Source organism: Varroa destructor, unplaced genomic scaffold (genome assembly GCF_002443255.2).
Source record: "Varroa destructor unplaced genomic scaffold, Vdes_3.0 BEIS01000001.1, whole genome shotgun sequence".
In the NCBI taxonomy this organism is placed as follows: Eukaryota; Metazoa; Arthropoda; class Arachnida; order Mesostigmata; family Varroidae; genus Varroa; species Varroa destructor.
This window is the reverse complement of record NW_019211454.1, coordinates 74412977-74434711: the sequence shown is the minus strand read 5'-3', so window position 1 is coordinate 74434711 and position 21735 is coordinate 74412977. Positions and strand designations below refer to the sequence as shown.

Sequence of the window (21735 nt, the reverse complement as noted above, 5' to 3'; positions counted from 1 at the left end):
TATGAAAACTCTATTAGTACATTCTATCACCGAGTTCCTACTTTAGATTTCTTGTATGGTGCTCGCTCCTTATGAATATTCTAAAAAGACGCTTAACTATAAGGATGGGTGGAAAAATCTTATCAGCGTTGCATAGTGGTAATGGAGACATTAGTATGTACGGAGTATTTGCGATAAGCGGTTGCACGGTAGTACATATAGCAATAGCACCTATGAACGATTGTTTCGTAGTCAAACGTAGTTATGTAAGTCTGATTGCAAGAGTCCGAAAATATACGGACCGCAAACTGCTCGTTACCGGACGCTGATACTAACTGATATATAGCTGTCGTGACGTACGAAACAATGTAAATGCATACACTGAGAGAACTTGAGGAAAGATGTTGCCTCGGTAGATGCGAAGAAGCAAAAACAGAACGATCTATACCGTACGTAGCCATGGCAGTGTCGCGTAGTCGAGTAAACACGAAACACGACCATGAGACAAAGATTTCGGTATTCGATTACGTTACGTACGACCGGTTGATTGAACTGTAAAGATCTTTGCTATTCTGCAGTAGCACTAATCTACGGACCCCACGTCCAAATAAATAACTACGAGTTTAGTATTTAGAGCTAGCCAGGGAAAGCCAGGTGTTACCGAAATCAGTGTTTTGCGCACTTGAGAAATCTATTATTGATGACCCATTCACTGCTACCCCCATTAGACTCAGCGACTGATGCGTCTATGTGCACTCGTTACTGGCCTGCCTGCAAGACCAAAACAGACAGTAAAATGAATCAAAGGCAAGTTACTTTTATACAAAGATATTAGTAATACAGTAGAGTCCATTAGGTTATCGCGATGATGAATCGCGAATTAAATAGCCTCTCCTCAAAGTACTCTGTTTATTTGGGCTATTAATTTGGGGTGATGCGAAGAGCCCCATCTTTTTTGTCCGTATGATAACACCGGCGACTCTTAGATTAAAACAAATAACATGCGTTTTTAAGTGAACCGTTGAGAAGCTCCTACAATCTTACCATATATACGGGTCTAATGGATCTATTTTCTGGATCCTCATTAATTCGGTTCGAGGTTACTTTTATTGTACTAAATAATAGTGATTGTCTATCAATGAACCTACAATATTTTAAATCAAGAACTTCTAACACGGCTGTTGTATAGGTCACATGATCTTAGTGTATATATATTATAAGATCGGTAATTACCTGTAGAAAAAACTTTTTGTCTCTATTTTACTTGCGTACGTAATTCTTTAACATCTGGGTGTGGTACGCTGTAACATCGTATCAATTCACGAACATTAACATGCTTATTTGCCTCGAGTCGTCTCGTACCACAATCATCGTAAACATTTAGGAATCCTTGTTTAAACATTTTATCAACGTGTTGGCTTGTTCAGCGTGACTTAATGATCTCTACGAGCAATATTGCGTATAGCATCGTTTTACGAAAGTACTAATTTCACCATCTGCGACGCGTCTTAAAGGCCGTAAGTCTTATGCCCAATGCCAAACTGATCATGCATACCAAACCGTATATCAAAAAAAAAAATTATCTGTGGATAATTTTGACCCTCTGCTTTATGTATATTGAATCACCTCGAATCCGCTGGAGAAGCCCAGGGCCGAAACCCGCGAGGAGCACATAACAGCTGAACATTTTAACTGAAGTTGGCGCACACTAAAATCTACAGGCTGTTTGATGAAGCTACAATACACACAAGCGAACCTTGTAAAGAGGTCAATAACAAAAACTAACTCTATTGTTTACATCTGTGTGTGCTCCCTTCTTAAACTGATGATTACGTATCTCTATACCATTCGAATATGGTATCAACAGTTCAGGGTGATGCCCTTCAAACAATCCTTGAATTATCAAGATGCGCTTGGCATCAAGCCTTTTCAATGGGCATGCCCAATTACGTACACTCATGTGGGCACGATGTCTTATGCACAGGTCAGTGCACACATCTGTCACAAACCAAACTATATTTGATTTCTACTAAGAACCGGTTTCTAGATATATTTCTCGAAATGACCATAGGATGCTGTTAACTAACTGCAGAAGCTACGTAATGGATTCCTCAGACTATCAGCACCTGTATATTTGGAACTCCTCACTATTCTGTATCCCTGACGTCGAAGGCCAGAAGGCAGTCCGCCAAAAGTTACATTGCACGCAGTAATTTGCTGCCTATGCTATTTTGTTGTTAATATATAAATAGATAAGTTACGAAAAAGCCTTCAATCCGATACAGCTTTTGCTTGCAACTTGTTTGTCACGTTTCACTTAATTGAATTAGAACTAACGGCGGATCATTTACGATTATTTATGTTAAGTGATGTAGTAGCACTATCGTTTGCTTTTTTTTTGGGGGACTTTTGTCCTCTTTTCCTTACTGTATATTTTCTTTTTGTGTTTGATGTTACTCCTATTAAAACATAAGTCAGACTTAGAGACGTTTGCGTTACTGTGCTTTTCTGTGCCGTTCAAGCTTTTATTAAGGTCACCCTTCTCACATCGTTGACACTACATTACGTGTTCCCTATGGATTCGTATATTAAAGAAAAGAGACAGGCAGAACGAAGCATTTACTCACTTTGCATGTCTTTTAAAAAACACCAGGCTCATTTATTTAGATAAGAACTCCTTATATTCAATACCATAAGGATACGCGCGATCGAGTTTTCTATAGAAGCGTTCCGAGTATGGTAGGATGATATAATAATGTTTTAGTTTAGCACTCATATAAAACTTTTCGTAAATTAATAAAGCTATGGGTGTATTAGAATGAACTGCTTGTAGTAACGTAAAGTACGCAAGGTAGATTCTGCTAAATGTCAAGAGGTCGAGTTCGATGCTATAAATATATAATACAATGTAATAAAATATATAAATAAATAAATACTGCTTAATATGGCACAGCTAAGAACGGGCAATTGCTTGAACTGGATTCGCCTCACTGATTTACAGTCGCTCTAAACATTGCAAACGTAGGGGGTAGGCTGCAATTGGCTCGGTCATTCCCTTAATGTACAATATTGTGAAAGTGTTGTACTCAACGTACGCTTATACTTAGTTGAACTTAAAATGCTGAACTTCAATATTGCTCAAAAAACATTTACCTAAATTCCAGCTTTTTGGCCAGAACTGAAACCTCTCATTAGAACTATAGGAACGTTATTTTAAGCGTTAAAATCAACCTATAATCACTTATTCAATCCAAGTACGTATAGCAGCATAGTATCTTATAAACATTTCCTACTATTATTAAAAAAAAAAGACAAAATAGTTACAGGAACTATAGCGGTAGCTCTGCCCATGCTTCCAAAACGAGTTCAAGTTAATTTTTATAAATAGCCACGTAACCTTGCGCACACTAAAATATATTGGATCTTAGGGTTTTACACTTTTATAGATATCTATTTAGTGCATTTCATTAAATATTCACATTTACGAGTTGTGTATGTACGTATCGCTATTGCGTGCTAGCGAACATAGAAAACGTTATAGCCCTTGAAAGCTACGGCTTTTGCTACGTCTACGAATGGATGAAGAATCCTATTTCTAAACTATACAGATAGCTATAACGAACACTAAACCGAATATTGGGAAATGCAGATTGGTGGAAGACTATGGATCACTGGTTCGCTATAGACGTTGATTTGTTGCTAGGTCTTCACACAGCAGCAAGCTGAATCTTTCGTAATAATAAAAAAAAAAAAAAATAGCTTACATTGAGGATAAGCATCTTCGTCGCATCTCCGACAATGGCCAAGAAGGCAAACCGAAAATCAAAGGTGAGAGTTAACAGAACTACACAAAAGCTAGGGTATTACCGGCTGCTGCTATTTCTACTCCTACCACCAACAACCTGACTTGTTTGCGCAGTAGCGTCTCTCTAATTCTTGTTCTTATCCGGGCGCCACTCTTCTACGCAATCTCGCACTTCTTTCCTGACGCACTCCGCCCACATGCAAGTAAGTACACGTACATACGTATAAGCCGAGAGACACACGCCTATCGACAGGGAATAGCTTGTAGCGATGCAGATAGGGCGCTAAGTTCGTTTTGGCTAAAAAAATGTGCAAGGAAAACGAAAGTAGGATTCATAGCGGGATATATAACCGGATTGGGTACGGTCCAATCGACTGGCTCCATAAAAAGTGGTAAAAAAGATCAATTGAGTGTTGAATCAGAGCACATAATTTGAGTCCCCGCTGAAAATGCGCATTTTCGAAACGGATCCTGTAGTACGTATGACTTTGGTGACGGCCGGCGCCGACGTGTACTCAGTACTTAAGCAGACAACTTTAACAAACTTGCCAAGTTCTGGAGGATTAGGTCATTGACACTCGCGACTACGTTCGCAGATCAGTTAGTTTTAGCTAAAGTATGATGAATGTTTAGCGCTTATAGATCAGCAACTAGTCAGAAATCATCAGTAAAAGCTGCTGCTAGACTACAAGCGAGCAAAAGGAACCTTCCTGATTTCTCGTAACAACCGTATCTTACCGAAGGTAAGTGTAACATCTCGATAATCTTCAGATTGGCGTCTGTCCAAAATAGAGTTTCGGAGCCATGATCAATGGCGAGTGCGTTAGGCCATTTAAGTCCATTTTGAACAAGAACAGTCCTTGAGCTGCCGGCCATTGTGGAGCGCTCAATTTTCGGAAGGTCACCCCAGTCTGTCCAATACATGTACCTGCAATAGATTGAATAATTATTAGTGAAATATATCCTTATCGCACGGTCGCATCATTTCTGTCCAATCAAAAACGTCGAGCTGCTACAGTAAAGAGGTTGTATACATGAGATCATAGTACAGCTAATCGTATAGGCTCTAACGATCATTGAAATTTCAATGATTTTTTTTTTACTTTTTATTAGTTAAAAATTGAGCTAAGAAATGTGTTTGTGTCGTTATCCAATGACAGACCTTAAAAAAAGTGATGTGCGCTAGAGTTAAACGGGGCATAATCCACCTTAAATTCAAATTATTCTAAAATTTAATATACGCAATTACCTGTGGACAACAATTTCTATCTTGAACCGAATCAATTTACACACATCAATTACATTCATTTGTATTACATGCGTGCTCCTCTCATAAACGTACACATACACATGTTGGATTTGAAAGTCAATTACAACTTAAGTGCCACCCAAAACATTTCTACGATAGCGATGCGGTAAAAAAACAAACTGTTCAATATCAGTTTATTCTCGTCAATAGGACAAATCTCTCTTATTTATTTTCATGTTCTCTTTGTAGCATTGTCGACCATGGACATCAGAACGTATTCTAAGAGGGAGCAATAATTCGTCCTTTTTTCACGTTCCTGGGTAGAAGAAGGCATTGTCCTGCCTTTTCATTATTTTCTATATAAAGAAATGTTTTTCGGTAATGACATTACTGTGTAGGCTTAGTAGTTTCGGCACTGGTGAAGAATTGTTTATGACGGTCTTGTGATGCGTTATCCAAAGGCGCGGTCAAGGATATTGAAGGCAGTAATACTTTGGCATTTTTAGGTATAGCACCAAGAACCTGCCACCTCCAGAAAATACTAGACCTGATGTGGAACTGAATCGTGTTGTTAAGCCTTTCCTTTCCTCTTTTAGCCTACTTTATATATTGCAACTTCGATTTTTTTTACACGGAATACAAGCCATACCCTGAAACAGGTTTCCCAACTGCGATGACTTGCACGACGCTTACTATGCATGCAAATGTTAGCACGACACCACGAGCGAGCTGTCGACCTATTGAAGGCCAAAAGTTTAACACCTATTGCTCAGTTGGTGAGTTTGAAACATCAAAATGTCCTTTTTTTTCTATGCAATACAATGGACCACGTCGAAACAATATTTTCTATCAAATAAGCCCACAATTTTGCTACTAATTTACAGTGCCTATACGATACCGCCCAATGTGGCGCAAATTTTCACGCGCACATGTTTCTGAAGAGGGAACAGCACTTTATAACATCCGTTTTACACGTCAAGTCAGGTTACGAGGTGCATTTTTGAGGAAAATCTGACAGGCTGAACACCGTCTTTTGGCTACCGTTGGTTCTTAGCAAACTCAAGATCCGAGCAGTTTAATGTCTGCGTATAATGTATATTGAAAAATGACAATCAATAACAGTTGCATAGCATACGAAGTGTCCGAGAAAAACGGAAAAAGCATTCTTAAGCTGATTGGCGCCAGACATTTTCGATGGTCAGCCAGCTTATGAAACGTAGAATACTTTTTTTACTTGATAACGGCCTACTCTCATTCGACAGCGAAGGGTGTCCGTAAAAATGAGGCACAGCTTTGATACGGAACCGATTTGCCTCGAAATAAAAACCGAGAATTACTTAACTTTTGACAAAATTTGGTAAACAGTGAATACATTCACAGCCACTTGTTTGCCATACAAATCTCGCTACTTCAGCAGCAGCGAGGACGTAGATTACGTGCAAGAAGCAGTCAGCCATACTAAATGCTTGCCAACAGCTGCATCGTTCTTAAGATGATTAATAGTAGTTGTAACCGAAAGTGTTTGCATATATAGTTTTTCAATTACAAGGAAGCTTAAAACTGCAAACCACTGAAAGTATCGCTACTTTCATGAAAGAACGCTGGCTATAATTATGTTATGAGCACCGCAGCTTTTACGCCTACGATGAAATACGAATATTTCGCAACTACGAACGCCAGGCGTCGCGTAGGCCTTCTGAATCTTTGTTGATGCTATATAGCTTCGAATATTGAAATCTCTCTGGCTCATTTCTACTCAGTTTAATTAATTAAATTGACATTATGTACAAATATTGCGTTAAAACATGAGACATTTTTCAATAAAAAACCCATACGTTTTTTCCATGCGAATAAATTACGAAACCCTAAACTTGCAAGCTTTGCGTCATGTTATTAGAACACGACCACATGCCATAGAAGAACAACGAAAAAAACCTGTAGAACAATGCTAGGACTATAACCGGAAAATAAATTTATTATGCTTTGTCACACATTTATGTTGTTCAGTTAATAATTGTTTTCACTAGTCGACTAAATTCAAATCTTAACATAATTTGAAGAATATCTAAGATTTCGGACCCTGGACAACACAAATGAGTGACCTCTAGGGTTAAATATAATTTACAGTATTTTACCAAGTATATGCATAGTAAAAGACTAGTGTCGCATGACGATCCAGAATAGTTTCGCTGCACCTGTAATATTTTCAAAAAGGTCTGCCATAGAGTTCGAAATAGATAACTCACTCCCCAGCAATTGATTCTTCCTTTTTGCCGTTCACTCCGCCGATTCTCGCATTATCAGTTTACGTTTAAAGTGACCTCGTGTGTAATTTTCTGCTATAGCAACATTACGACGGTTAGACCAACTCCTTCATGGCATCCGGCATGACTTCCGCCAATTATATCTAAAAGCGCGATCAAGTTAATAAGATAATCAGGGTCCGAATTGGCCTATACAATAAAGTCGACGACTTTTACACCTAAGGACTCGTTATTTCAGTAGAAAAGAACGAGGTTGCTCGTAGATTGCTTATTGCCCTGCGGTCGTTAGCCTTCCGTTTGCCGAAGCAGGCGCACTTCTCGACATGCTTTGCTTTCGAGCTTGCGTATTCTTGCACTTGAGGAAAGGCAGTTGGCTGTAGCTGGAGTCAGTGCGTACTCGGCCCGACGGTCCCGTCTACGGTCAAAACGCCGGACGGCGCGTTCTCTTCACTATTTAAGTACTCCTGACGAAATGAACGTACTTGAGGCGATTTGCTCACCACACCCCTCTAAATAACGACCGCGCGACACCATTCTTATAGAAAATGCGATGCATTGGCAGAATACCGTTTGAGACTTCGCGGTAACGCCAGGTTAGCTACGTCTTGCTTGGGATTGCTTGAGAAGTTGAGTGCGTCGACTGGCTAGCGAACACCCGTAGCGACAGGTCGAGTGACTCTGGCAGTGATTCGTAATAATTTCATTCGGCTTGAAGATATTAAAGTTTTTAAGGGGTAATGCTAATAGGTTTCTGCAGGATGACAAAAGTAGGATTCCCAGAACTACTATTACCATCATTACGTGTTCAGTATAGCAACGCTAGCGTACTATAAACAGTAGGGGGCAAACATGTAACTCTTAAATTCAGCCTAAATGTTCGTTTGGGCTAGCGCAGGAAATGTAACATTTGCTTTCTTTTTTTGCTGCATGTAATTAGTTTACTTACCCTCGTCCTGGATCGACCACTATTCCTTTTGGTTTTAGAAGATTTTGCCAGTGGAGAAGTGAACGGAGTGACCCATCGATGTGGCAAACTTCGATACGAGCGTTCATTGCATCTGTCCAATAAATTTTACGATTGATCCAATCGAACGCAAGATCGGCTGCATTGGCCTGTGCAACCATCTAAAATGCACATGCAAAACCATTTTGCAGGTATCATTCATATTTAGGTCTCGATAAGTCACAGAAGTTTTCCATTAAAGTAGTTAACACAAACAAAGAAAGCTATCAATAATCGGGTTCATCCCTATTTTACTAATTCAATAATATCCCTAAATGACCCAGGCTCGGCTCTATTTCTATATAGACGTGCTAATTTCCCGAAGACTCCCGAACATTTAGACAGCCATATACTGAAGGTAACTTTTTCTTTAAATTTAAGTTTTAGGCTAATTGTGTGTTTCATAAATACAGCGGTACTTCGAAAATTTTTTTCTAACAGGCCAGTGTCGCTTTTCCGTCAAGCAGTAAATAGTCGCATACTGAGACAGCGATATCGATTTAAAAAATAAATGGGTTCAGTAGACACGCACTAAATCTTGTCTCAACAATGTCAAATTGCTGTTAATATCCTAAATTCCGGTGGGATTTTTGTCAAAGTTTTCTAGTTTTCAAGATGAATTTTCTTACGTTGATCCCCTGTCATCTTCCTTCGAAAATGAGCATGACCATCTGAACATGTTACAGCCGTCGAATTTTACTTAACCTTCCTTCGTAGAGATACTCAGCTTTTCAACAGACTGCGCCTGTGGTCAGATAGGCAGCCATCTGTTTGTATTTGACGGTACATAATTCTATCGTGCAGTAATATATAGATTTCCTAACGTTATAATATTTATTTTAAATATCTCTTCGTAGATAGAATGCAGTAATATTATAATTACTGATTTTATAAGGCGTCAGTGCGCGAACCATCCGCAGCGTAAACTCTATCGAGCTAGACGAAAATCATTAAAGCACGCCAGTTTGGTTGGGCGCTAAATCGAGTGTCCCCCGTATAAATAGGCTTCTAGTGTCTACTGAGATTTAATGCATAGCTATTATTGCAACTATAGATGAGATTTTATATGTGACATACAGAAAATATAGAAACAGGTGATGTACTTTAGATCAAATGGTATTGGGAGACGAGACAATACGTTGTACGGACGCTTTACTAAATATTTCATTTAGCGGATTTTTAATGTGTTACTTATTTATATATAAGTTACAAAAGTTACCACTTAAAGTTAAATCATCCATCATCATGGATCAAGTTATCATACGTAGAGAACTACATATGTTTATTTGATTTAATGTTTTGGACCTTTACATGTGAAATCTAAAGTTTCGCGACGTTGTTGATGCTCACGAGTAATTTTATAAATATCTCTAATTTCTGAACGTTTCATACCTTCTGATTGGTTCCATCCCAGAAAGCGGTCCAGATCGCCTGGTTGATGCGGTCACTCCAGAAGATTGACCCCGAAATGTGGTCAAACTCAAGGGCCATCGCAGAAGATGCGTTTCTCAGAGACCCGCTTCCAGACCGGTCTTTATCCATTTCATGATCCAAGGCCATTGGTACATCGAGAGGATTTGAGCAATGCACGCACATTCGCCTGATGTCACCACGGATAGAAAACAGGATAGAGTCTTCTGGCCCTGAAAACGACAAACGTTCGTGGGACGCTATATCGCATCGATGCAGAGGTCGTATTCAATGCATGGAGATCTCTAATCGAAGTACTAATAGTAAAACGACAAAGCAAAAATGTCTATATCTGATTCATGTGTCGAGTTTTTTTTTTCATTTCATTAGTAGTTTGATTACATTAGTAGGAAACTAATGTAATTAAATTTACGCGCACAGCTTCAGACATTCAGCGACAATGATTTATTTGATTTATCGCAAACAGAACCTAAGCATTTACTGATACTCCCACTATTTTAAGCAATGAAAATAACCTCATAATTGAAGATCATGCACATAATCAATCTAAATAGTATCTTCGCTTTTTTTTTTTTTTAAATATATTTCTACGGCTAGCACGAGAGTACTACGAAGTCTCCGCAATAGATCATGGCCGTTATGGTATCGGTAAACTAGGAGAGATTACTTTTCGATATGCGTAATAACGACATGGTTACGTCTCAATGTACCGTCAATCAGTACAAAAGGTGGACGAGTTAGTTTTTTTTGTATTCTTGGATATTACAGTTTGTTAAAGATATATTTTTAAATTCACAAATTTCCAGACGTCCTGTAATCTCATCGCGTTTCCCGATAGCGTTAATATTTCTATTTTTCATCGTTACTGCCGGCAAAAGGCCTCAGTAAAACGCATGCTTTAATTATACATATGCGGCGCAACAGAAATATTCAGTGTCACCATATAATAGTTATATATAATTACGTGCCATATTGGACTTTCAGTGCAACCAAAAAGGCAAGGTGGGGTATGGATACCTTGCTTTAAATTGTCGTGTAGTCAATATGCGTAAGAAAAAAACACGTATTGACGTATGAATATTTCACTTTATTGTTGACATAGTCCCAACGACATATCATGTCTAACTAAAACATAATTTGTAGATTTCAAGTGTCTATTCTGAAAAAAAGATCAATAAATAGTGAGATGACGGTTTTACGACGATCTAAAGTAACAATCGTGTGAAACACAAATAAGAATGAATAAAATCGGTTGAATTGTAAAAAAGAATTATATATATATATATATACATAAAGTGTGCATGAGTATCTAAGTGTTTGCCCACTTGCCGGACTGCGTACCTACAGCGCCAGTACAAATATTACAAAAAAATAGAAAGTACAGAATATCCTCCATAGAGATAGCTATGCCTGTTGAAACGAGTCTTTTCATTGTCTTCGTTTATCGTCGAGCAACGTCAATACAACTAAGCCATAATACATACATTGTGAGCAAGTCCGATTATCGGCTAGCAGAGTAAGGCCATCGGGGCAGGCGCAGCTGAAGGTCTTCAGGTTTGAGAAGCATATGTGCGAGCAGTTGTGTTTTGAACAAGGACTCTCGCCGGATGGTTGTCTAAGTGGATGTACCACTTTTACGTCCATGGGGTAGCTGAGGTTAGCTACAAGTACCTCCGTCTGCTTTCCAGCTTCCTGTCCAAATTTACTGCATCGATGAACAGCTATGATACAACACAAAGCGTGACAAACAATTATAGCACTATTGAGACACATTTCAATGGCGTCATATCGTAAGTCAAACCGCATTTTAACATAATCTGAATGGTATATTCACAGTAAGCCAAAATGCAACGCATTGAGTCTTACTATTAGTGACACCATTTAGAAATATCCGGTCAAAAAGGAATTAAAGCAACCAATGATTCAATAGCAAGAGAACAAAGTGCAACTAGAGACATAATGTCGGTGTAGTTTAGTGGGTAACATATTTGCCCACTAATCTTAGGGACACGTCGTGATCTAGGCTTAAACCTGGGCATAGATACGCTTTCTTTCGTATTGAGAGCCAACCGTCAGATGAAATGACTAACGACGATACCGGACGTGAGACTCAAAACATAGCTACCTATAGGATGTTTTTTTATCGTATTTGTCAAATGGGCTACATCAAGGGCTGGGTTAATTTGATCTAGATTTATCTTGAGAAGTTTTTAAAATGAAATTTTCGAAACAAATTGTAGTAAGAACTCCTGGTGATCAAATCGCCATTGACTAAGCGACGGTCTAAGGTACACTCTAAATAAAAGTTATTCTTTTCCGAGCCTGATATAAAGGAGTAGCGTATAAAATGCATTTTTCTTTTTTCACTAAAATCGAATATAGAGAACATTTCTATTGATTAATATTTGTGAAGGCACTAGCACCAAAATATTTTTCCCAGTTCTGTCAGTGGAAAACCTTCAACATTGAAGCCTATTTGACTTCAATAATAATAATTACTACTTCAATTAATATTAACATTGTATGCCCATATTTCACTATTGTTGAATTTAATCAGTGCACTGTTAGATTTAACAGATGGAATGTTATAGATGTCCAAGAGATCAATAAATATAAGCTCCGAAAGGGGCATTTCGATCACGGATACAAAAGTTGTTTTTGCCAAGGCTGCTTCTTGGCATCGAGCTAGCTGTTACTGTTATTTTACTGTCTGTAATTCTAGTTTATTTGTTCTATCTTTGTGGTTATCCTAGTAGAGTTGGGCAAACATGAACTGATTCAAAAGGACAAGTTCTGAGTAAATCGTAGGTGGTACTGGCACTATTGCGATGAAGCCTTACCCATTCTTCAATTAGATAGCATATTCATTAAGCTAGCTATAATATAGTGGGAACGTACGTTATCTAGACAGAAGAAAGGAATCATTTTAAGTTATTTGAAGTATTGTTTTTGTCCAACAAGTTAAGTTCGGTTCTTGGGTAAGTTTACCACTATAGCTGTCGTCGACGGTTCACCGTACTAACGAGTGTAGATACTAAGGAGTGTAGATAACCTAGATGAATTAAACTGTACGGTAATATTTTGAAAATTGTGATCCGAGAATTACATATCGTGCTACGGATTACGGTTTCGCGTATTTCTGGAGCAATGAGTGCATTAGGTTCTCGTGCCCGGTCATAATTCACAATATCTTCGCGAGTTTGAAGACAAGACGCTTTATTGGGGCTAGCTGATATGGAAAAAGCTTCCACACAGAAAAGATACGCCATATATATAATATAACCATATGTAGTTTTGCTCAGCTTGAAGTACAGACTGTTGATAAATATTAGTATTAACTATGAAATCCTGCTATATCGATTCTGTTAATTCGTAGTAGGTATTTTACTTTTTAGATACATTGTTTTAATGATCCGTCGCTATGTTGGATATGCATGTATATCCTACAAACCTCCCCCTGGCCTTGGTCAGTTCCACGACATATGTGATATTCAGCTACCTAGATAAATAACCGACCTTCATTTCGAAATGTCCAATATAAATGCAAAAAAAATTACTTCTTATGCAACCCAGGCCCATCTTGTCTCTGTTTCAAGTTCGGTATTACCATTTTCGGTGTTACCAGGCACTAGGCTATCTCAGCACGAAACGAGGTCTGTCTATAAAGTCAGATCACAACGTATCCCTGCGATTAGCAGGCAAACTCGTTGCCCACTGAACTATCATTGGGATAGACCTACATTATCAAACGAAAGCATTTTACCCAATTTCTCCTATATTATTTCGTTTCCCATAGCAACTAAATCACTACCCAGCTTAATGTAAAAAATCATTCACTAATTATTAAGATTTTCGCGAAACTCAACATTACAATGGTGAAAAATACTTTTTTTTTTTCGAAACAGATTTCGAACTTGAAAGACACAAACAGGCTTTCATACATTATTTAGAAATTCTTGGATTGTGCAACAAATTACCAAAAAAGCGGTACATATAGCGGATCAACAACAGAGGGCTGATGTAATGGGATTTTACATAACTATTTTCAAGAAAAGTCTATCTGTTCTGGAAAAAAAGTAGAATGTTTCTCAATTGTTATGGAAAACCCTCTTCCTCGTAAGGAAGCTTTTTTCCGGGTAAAACCAAATAGCTTGCTGAAAGATGCCCGGCTATGAGAAGTCTGCTGACTAGTTAGCTTCCAAACCCCACCCGCTTTGGAAACACCCTTTGGGCTCCCCAAATTGGGACCTTGAAACGGTAATGTTTACTTCAATAGTTCATAAAAGTGCATTACTTACCGCCAGCTGCAGCTGATATTGCGGGACGTGATAAATGAGTAAATCTTGTATGCATAATAATATTTGTCATATCATGACCAACATGTGCGGTATCTGGCACTTTTATAGAATTCCTATTCTTTTTTTTTTGATATGGTAACAGGTGGTGTAGAAGGGAACTTGAGAAATTATCTGGAACTAGCTTTGAGTCATCATAGCAATGTTTACTAAAGTTCTGATAGGAATTCGCTTCAGTCAAGGGCTTCTGAACTTAGCGTTTTTTGCACAATGCATTTTTTGTGTGAAGACATCGTCTCACATTATCTCAGGCACTTCTAAGACCTCGCTACTGGCCTCGTTTCACCAACTTGAATAAAGTTAGAACTTTTGTTATGCATAACTTAGGAAAAATTGATTGCATTCAAACAATTGCGAGCATATGTTGAGAAAAAAAAAAAAAAAAACAGATAACTTGAGAAATCTTTTAGGTCTCAACTGAATCTCGAACATTTAGAGCTCTCAAGAATGTGGGTACGATACCCACACTGCGAGCAAGCCATACCTATAGACTACTAGTCTTAACGAATAGCTGAAACTTAGTCAGTTTGGTATCAAAATATAACCACGCGTTCCCGCGTAGGATGAACTTTTTTCAGGCGCTTAAAATAAAGCACATGTTTATAGTAGTTGTAAACATATAGTTTATCGCTGAGAAACCTATTGACATTACACTAAACGTTTACTTACATATTGAGATAACACTAGAATTTTACCTTATTCTTATTATTTTCTAAATAGGTGGACTTCATTAACGAGGAAAAACTGATACGATAATCAATGTACAATTCACGGAACTGGAACATTCTACGTCCGAAATTTTATGAATTTAGTTTGATTTATTCAGAAGCCAAATTTTCTTTTGCTCACATTTAGTCATCCAGTCGGTCCAGAGAAGGTTGTCCTCGAATACAGATACCGCAAACGGATGGGGAAGACCTCTTTCAACGACTTTACGTCGACCGTGGCCATCGACAGTGGCACACTCCAGAGTATTAAGTTTTCCGTCTGACCAGTAGATGTGTCCCGTTGGATAGTCGACGGTGATTCCGTTTGGCCAAAATAGAGACTCGTTAAACAACGTGCGGCGATCCGAACCGTCCATAAAGATACGTTCAATTCGCGGATTATCACCCCAGTCCGTCCAAAATACCATGCTAAAATCGAAACAAGACACAAATTACGACCGAATGAATTAGCTGAATACAAAGTGACAAGGATGTCAATAAGGTATTCGTTGATTAGAGATAGTCAGCCGATTCTAAATAAAGCGTTTTTGGTTTTTAGTTTTAACGTAAACCTACCTGCCCTTGTTTCTATCGCAAGACGAATGGCGAAAAATATTCTCAACTTATAGAGCCCAGAAATAAGTTTTCGTATGTTATCACATTAACAGAAGGCAAAGCCAATCTATTCTAATATGTTAGGGTGCTGAATAAGCAGGCGCGGGAATGCTAGAGTTAGATTGAAGAAGGTTTGATTGAGTTCTATTTCAGACGTGGCCAGTTTGTCAGCGATACTCCAGTACTAACAAGTCGATATTTCGAAAACAGAGAAGGCCTTAAAGGTAGCCTCAAGCGCAGCAGAAGGTCAGCATTCACAATTTGCCTTGAGCTTCAGTCTATGATTCCGATGGTAATACGGTCTATTAGCCGTGTCTTACAACAGCGCTTAAATTTTAATCTTCTGGGTCTCATACTTTATTACACTTCATAATATTCTTGTGCGCTTGCAATAGGTAATTTGAATTGCCCTGAACTGAACTTCTGGACGTTCTTTATGGTAGACGTTTTTCAAAAGCGTAAAGGAAAAACGTAGAAATCGAAGGTTGTGTTCTTTCAAAATCGAAATAGAAATGAAAAGGAGCGGACTTACGAGAGTAGTGGATGAAGCGCGACCCCTCGAGGCTTCTGAATGTCTGTGTAGACAAGCACTTTCCTATCAAGCCCCGTCAAAGCAGATGAGCTCTCGATTCGAGCCGCTTTCGAATCTGTCCAGTAGATTCTAAAATAACAAGCAAATTTAGAAAAAAATAAAAAAGAACAAAAACAAAAAAGGATTTAGAAACAATGCAAAAGGTGCGTACACACATCATCGAATATATATGATGGCGCATAGCGGCACGAATAATAATATAGAAAAACACAAATCGAGACACACGTTACTGACACATATTTGAAAATTTTTCTTTTTCGTAGGAATGCTTACGTAAGCAACTAATGGCACATGGTGCTAAATCTTAGTAAGAAACGTTTCCGCTTCAAAATGAGAAATTAAGTGTTTAACAGTATCCTATATAATATGTCAATGAAGTCATGCATGCAACACTTCGGGATAAATGGAGCCTCTGTAATATATATTCCTCCAAATAGAGATTTTTCTTTACTGTTTTCATCATCATCATTTAGATAATGCTAAGACTGTGATTTACGGCGCGTATGTCGTATGTTCGAATCTCAATTTAATTTCGATACAAATCGAACCTGTCATATTTCATTGCAGGGGCCCTTTGATACAAATGTCCAGCGTTTTTATAAAAGGAACAACCTGTTAGAAATCCAGTCTGCTGCAAGACCACCGGCATTCGGTAGCGCACGTGACACAAGCGTGTTGATTTTAGGTTCGACGCCAGGAACGATTGTTTGATTCATGAAGAAGCTCTGAATAGTCTTTTGCCGAATGTCTGACCAAACGAGGAGACTTAAATGATGAATGAAGTCCAATGCGACAACGTTCTGAAACTTGCTTAGCATAACGCTATAACCGGTACGGTCAGATTTAAGTTTTCGGATATCCGTACAGTGTGCAAACAGGATAAACGCCTAAATGGAACATGTAAAAACAAGTGATTTTGTAACAGGGACATTAAACTACCTAAACTCCATTAATCTTTTTAGAATTCTATAAATATCTTAATATAGATGATTCAATTTTGATCTCTTCACAGTAGTTAATGTAACTCGAATGAAAACACTTGATTCTTGACGTACGTACATTTAAACGAACCTAACATGAGTACTTTCTTGAGAGCGACTTCTAAAAACAACATTGAATTTCAGAACCCAGAAATCATCAGGAAAGATAAGTCGCGTAATCTTTTACCTGCACTGAGTAAATCATTCAGTTTACACTGTCCCAATAATATATACTTCCTTTGCAACATGTGTTACTAAATAAAGAATTTCTACATATTTGTATGTGGATGGCTTTGAGCGAAACGCGAAGGAATGCGAATTCGGCATATATATAATATTACTTTAGAGAATCATATAAGAATCCTAGCATTTTTGGTTACTTAGCTTTGTACTTAGTACATATATGGTACGACTATTTGTATGATAGATTTATAGGTCAAATCAAAAGTTTAGAACGATTTTAAGCTCTAAATCTTTATTTCCTCGCTATAATTAATACGTTCGAAAGCAGATTATTTAACTTTATAATGTATTTACTTCAATAGGTATACATTTTTTTAATCTATCTATAGGTATCTAATTTAGGTAAATGTTCACCTCGGGTCCTTGCGCTTTGCAATGACGGCGATCGTCGCGAAGTTTGTAACCACGGCTGCAATGGCACTGGTATCCAGGTACTGTGTTGGTGCATTCATGGCTGCACATACCCAACAGCTGGCATTCATCCACATCTGCATTGCCAATAATTTTTTTTATACGACAAAGTATTTGTTTCCTTTATTCCTAGGGAATACGATAAATGTGTTCCATAAGGAATAAAGTATTCCTTATAGAATACATTTATCGTGTTTACATGGCCAGACTCAAGACCACTATGGCCGCCGAGCTATTCATTTGTTTCGTAATTAACAGGCAGTAGGTAAACAATACATCATCAAATTCAGTATCGTATACATATCGTAGCTTCTATAAGCATCTTAGATAGCTTGAAACCATAGGTCCGTAATAATTCGGACTTTGTTATTAAGAGCGTAATTAGATGGCACGATTTAACACCTATGCAAATAAGTATTGCCTAGGAACGTCATAACTAGAACAACTGAGGCAGGCTAAATACAGTAAGGCAGATGGGCCAAGGTTTAGCAAGTCGCTTTGCTAGTGCGAAAGAAACAAGAATTGTGCAGGCGTAGGCCTTCTAAAATCGTCACCTAAGTGATTGAATAAAGGAGCGCATATAAACACATATCCAAGGGCATTAATGTAAGCTATGTATCATAAGTGCGGCAGGAGAACGTGGTAGTTAACATTCACTCTGGCATATGGAGTTGAAGAAAAGGAAAAAGTTTAGGGATCCTACTTTTATTGGATAACTCCATCGGCGTTGGTAGAAAGAGATGTTAGCAGCGTCGCAGCAGTCCCACTAAAGCCTGCTCTGACTTCTTCAGCGGTGAGCTCGTAGTCATCGCTAGGCATCTGGAGATTGGTATTCAAGCGGCTCAGAAAAAGAGAGCACAAGGATAGAAGCGAGAGAAAAAAAAGTAGAAACATACGCAGGTATTGGCTTCCTCTGTGGCTCGCGTCGGCTTAGAGATCCCTAGTCGGCAACAGGCGAGTTCGCCAGACCTTAATTTACATTAGTAATAACCGGCATCAGCGTGGATGAGCTCGCGCGTAGTAGAGCTGCAAATCTTCGGTAGCTGTGTACTGCGGTGCGTGCCACCACCAGGGCCGGACCGACCCAGTGACTGCTTGTATGCCTAGCTTTATGGCTGGTTGATTATGTAGTTGGGTGTCTGCTGCTAGCGCCACCACAACCCCCGTAAATGTCCGCTTTCTCCCTGCCAAAATCTAACTGAGAGCGACAGTAACGGCGTCGAACTACTACCATTATTGTATATTGTATAGTTTTCTTCGTCATTCCCATCCGCAGTCATCGTAACTATTTTGGTTGATGACAATGGGTGTTGCATGTTTTTCGTGGCGAAATTATGCACTTCGACGTCCTTCGAGATCCCCTCGGACGTTTAATCTATGTGGGAGAGATGCTGGAATCTCAATGTAGAGCATTGTTACCGGCGAAGGGGACAGGCAGAAGCACTGCGTGAAAGTAACCAACGAAGAAACAATGTCTTAAAGCATTTATCGCTGAGAACAACAAAATGATAAGTTATAAATAGTTTTGTATTATTTATCTTCGTGGTGGTACGTTGGCATTGGTCAAACCGAGTTGAAACCGAGCGTAGCGACACCTCGGTTCATGCTATAAGTTAGCTGCCTAAGTCGTCGCCTAACTGCAATGTTAGATATAAGAACTGTATATATATAGAATAATACTGTGGTATTTTTTGCTATTAAAAGCCATAGAAAAATATCAAGTCAACTCGCGCACACGTTAAAAAGGTTACCCCAACACTGCGTAATGCCAAGGTTCTGTTTATTGATTAAGGTATACTTGTCTTGTGCTTTAGGTACTAACACAGATAGGTGTTTCAATTTCTTCATAGCTATTACATGACATTTTTTTAATTCTGCCACGACGACTCAGATGGTTAAGTTTCTATACGCCTCCGGCAAAAGATTAAGTACAAAACAACGAGTGGTATTTACCGGCTTTGCTGCTTAGCACGAAGCAGGGGCTAAAATCGGTGAGTGGAAATCTGAGAAAAACCAGCTACTTTAAATGAACATTATTCCTATCATATGAAACATGTGAAGTTAACTCACAGGTGAAGACCTAATCAAGAAGTTAAGTTATAGTAAACTAGTTGCCTAAATATCCAGTAAATTGATTCATACCAAGACACGATCGTAGATCACTGGCAAGCTTATATCCTTCGCGACAAGCGCATCGATGTCCAGTAGCAGTAGCGATGCATTGATGCTGGCAGGGAACGTTCTCCTCACGACACGGTTTTGTACTCCCTAAAAATTGGAATGCAACCGTAAAGAAATACGTTGTCAGTACCCAAATTTTTGGTACATCAAATAAACTATATTGCAGTTGTATTTGTGTGCACTTAATAAAGCTAAGTTATTAAATTAATTAGTAAATCAACTCTGATTCCATATGAATAATGACGTAACTTTAGTTTATAGCAGCTGCGATTAAAACCCTGCGAGTTAATTTAACACTAAATATTGTCAATTAAAAATGATACATATGTTAAACCTTGGTCCCAATTTATTACTGTTATTATTAACACATAGAAACACTTTTTGTGAAGATCATTCGAAACGGTAGTCTATAACATTAAAGTCCTACAGTAAACAAAATATTTCAGTTTTGTTATAATTTGCGCAATTTGCTAACTTAAGTTCCTAACAAGTTAGAATGACGAGGAAGCTTTTGCGAATTACATGTAACAGCTCCAGAGCTTATCTGGAGCGTACAAATAAGTGACCAAAGAAAAATAAATAAAATTTGCTATGGCATAAAATTCCATGTTGAAACTAGCCATATCATGCAATTTAATTAACCTAACAGTCTCTCATCATTTGACTGTGAATCGATAACGATTAAAGCTGACTTGTTATTGCGTTGATGACATACAAAATGAATACTAAAAATGGCTTAAAAATGAACGTTGTTAAACTTGTTCGTCTTTGTCTGCTATTGAATTGGGTAAGTGTCGATTACAAGTACTTCTCGGTATAAAAGGGAGTATCTTCTTCCTCGTTCTATTTAACCTTTGAAACAGCAGTTGTGTTGAAATTACAGGAAATACGATGTCATTTGGGCACTTGATATAAGCTAAGGGATATCATTTTGAATACTTTTGGATTTTGCCTAATAATTGACAATATGCACGCCCAAAGATGTGCAAAGCTTGAATGGATTTGCTCGTTTTCAAGTTCACGATCTGTCACGTAAACGTTAGCCGCACTATATCTCAGTTCATTATCAACTTTATGGAACGATTTGCGAATTCGTCTCATCTAAGAGTGAAAGATCAACGATATGGAAATTGTTTTCACAAGACCTAATAGGGAAAAGCAGCACATATAGTGAAGAAGCGGTTGACCAAATACGATTAGAAGCAATTGCAAAATAGCGGGAAAAAATCCTAGTAGAAAATAAATTTTTTTTCGAAATACAATGTGCAGGATGATGCCAAACGTCGCTGCAACAATTATTAAGGCCACAAGCTAGACCTTTTTCATCGTAAGAGCAGCTGATATAGTCATAGATATCGCAGACAGCTACATCACAGCGAAAAGAACCGCAATGTGAATTTCAGGAAAAAAAAAAAAAAAAAAAAAGAAAATATTGGCCAGATAAGTTTCAAGCTTATGTTCAATACATACATACATACATATATGAATCGTAGTTATAAATTCATAGCTTGTTGGACCGTCACAGCTGCCCTTACCTTTTAGTATAGAGATAATTTGGGAGATCTTAAATGACTCTGGAAAGACAACTTTCGAAAAGATACGTTAAATATGTACCAACGGGAGGGCAATTATAAACAAAGCACGCTTGAAGATTTCTGATGAAACAGCAGTAAGTGAACCAGTAAGGTCGGCTGCCATAAAGTGTCAAACGATAGAATTTGTTTTCCAGTAAAAATTAAAAGTAAAAACAAAAAAAAAGCGATCCGGAAGGACGTTGAGATACGTGGTTGTGGCAGTAATTTAACCGAGCTATCGTAGCCAAATCCAGTCTCGCGGAATAAGATGAAACTAATTTAACGACTTCATTATAGTTACTAGGAACCATGTTATTGCGTTCCATAGCACTTGATGAAAAGGTAT

The 21735-nt window shown here is 38.2% G+C and overlaps 1 protein-coding gene and 1 long non-coding RNA gene across 7 annotated transcripts in view; one reads left to right on the top strand and one right to left on the bottom strand.

The window, feature by feature from the left end:
- Lrp4 (LDL receptor related protein 4) overlaps window positions 1-21735 on the bottom strand; it is a 193807-nt gene that overhangs the window by 46683 nt on the left and 125389 nt on the right. For 5 of the 6 annotated variants that reach the window (XM_022792578.2, XM_086981607.1, XM_022792601.2 and 2 more), the window contains 9 exons: window positions 19777-19902; window positions 17578-17711; window positions 16613-16887; window positions 15941-16069; window positions 14936-15222; window positions 11216-11452; window positions 9693-9943; window positions 8244-8422; window positions 4523-4712 (listed from right to left, as the gene is read on the bottom strand). In XM_022792578.2, coding sequence (XP_022648313.1) covers window positions 4523-4712; window positions 8244-8422; window positions 9693-9943; window positions 11216-11452; window positions 14936-15222; window positions 15941-16069; window positions 16613-16887; window positions 17578-17711; window positions 19777-19902 — 1808 coding nt within the window. Of the gene's footprint in view, window positions 1-4522; window positions 4713-8243; window positions 8423-9692; window positions 9944-11215; window positions 11453-14935; window positions 15223-15940; window positions 16070-16612; window positions 16888-17577; window positions 17712-18337; window positions 19744-19776; window positions 19903-21735 lie in introns of those variants that run through there. The other variant, XM_022792611.2, reaches the window with a different exon arrangement.
- LOC147759090 (uncharacterized) lies at window positions 7574-9831 on the top strand. The gene is made up of 3 exons (XR_015322290.1): window positions 7574-7890; window positions 8235-8452; window positions 9715-9831. It is a non-coding gene; the product is annotated as an uncharacterized LOC147759090 (long non-coding RNA).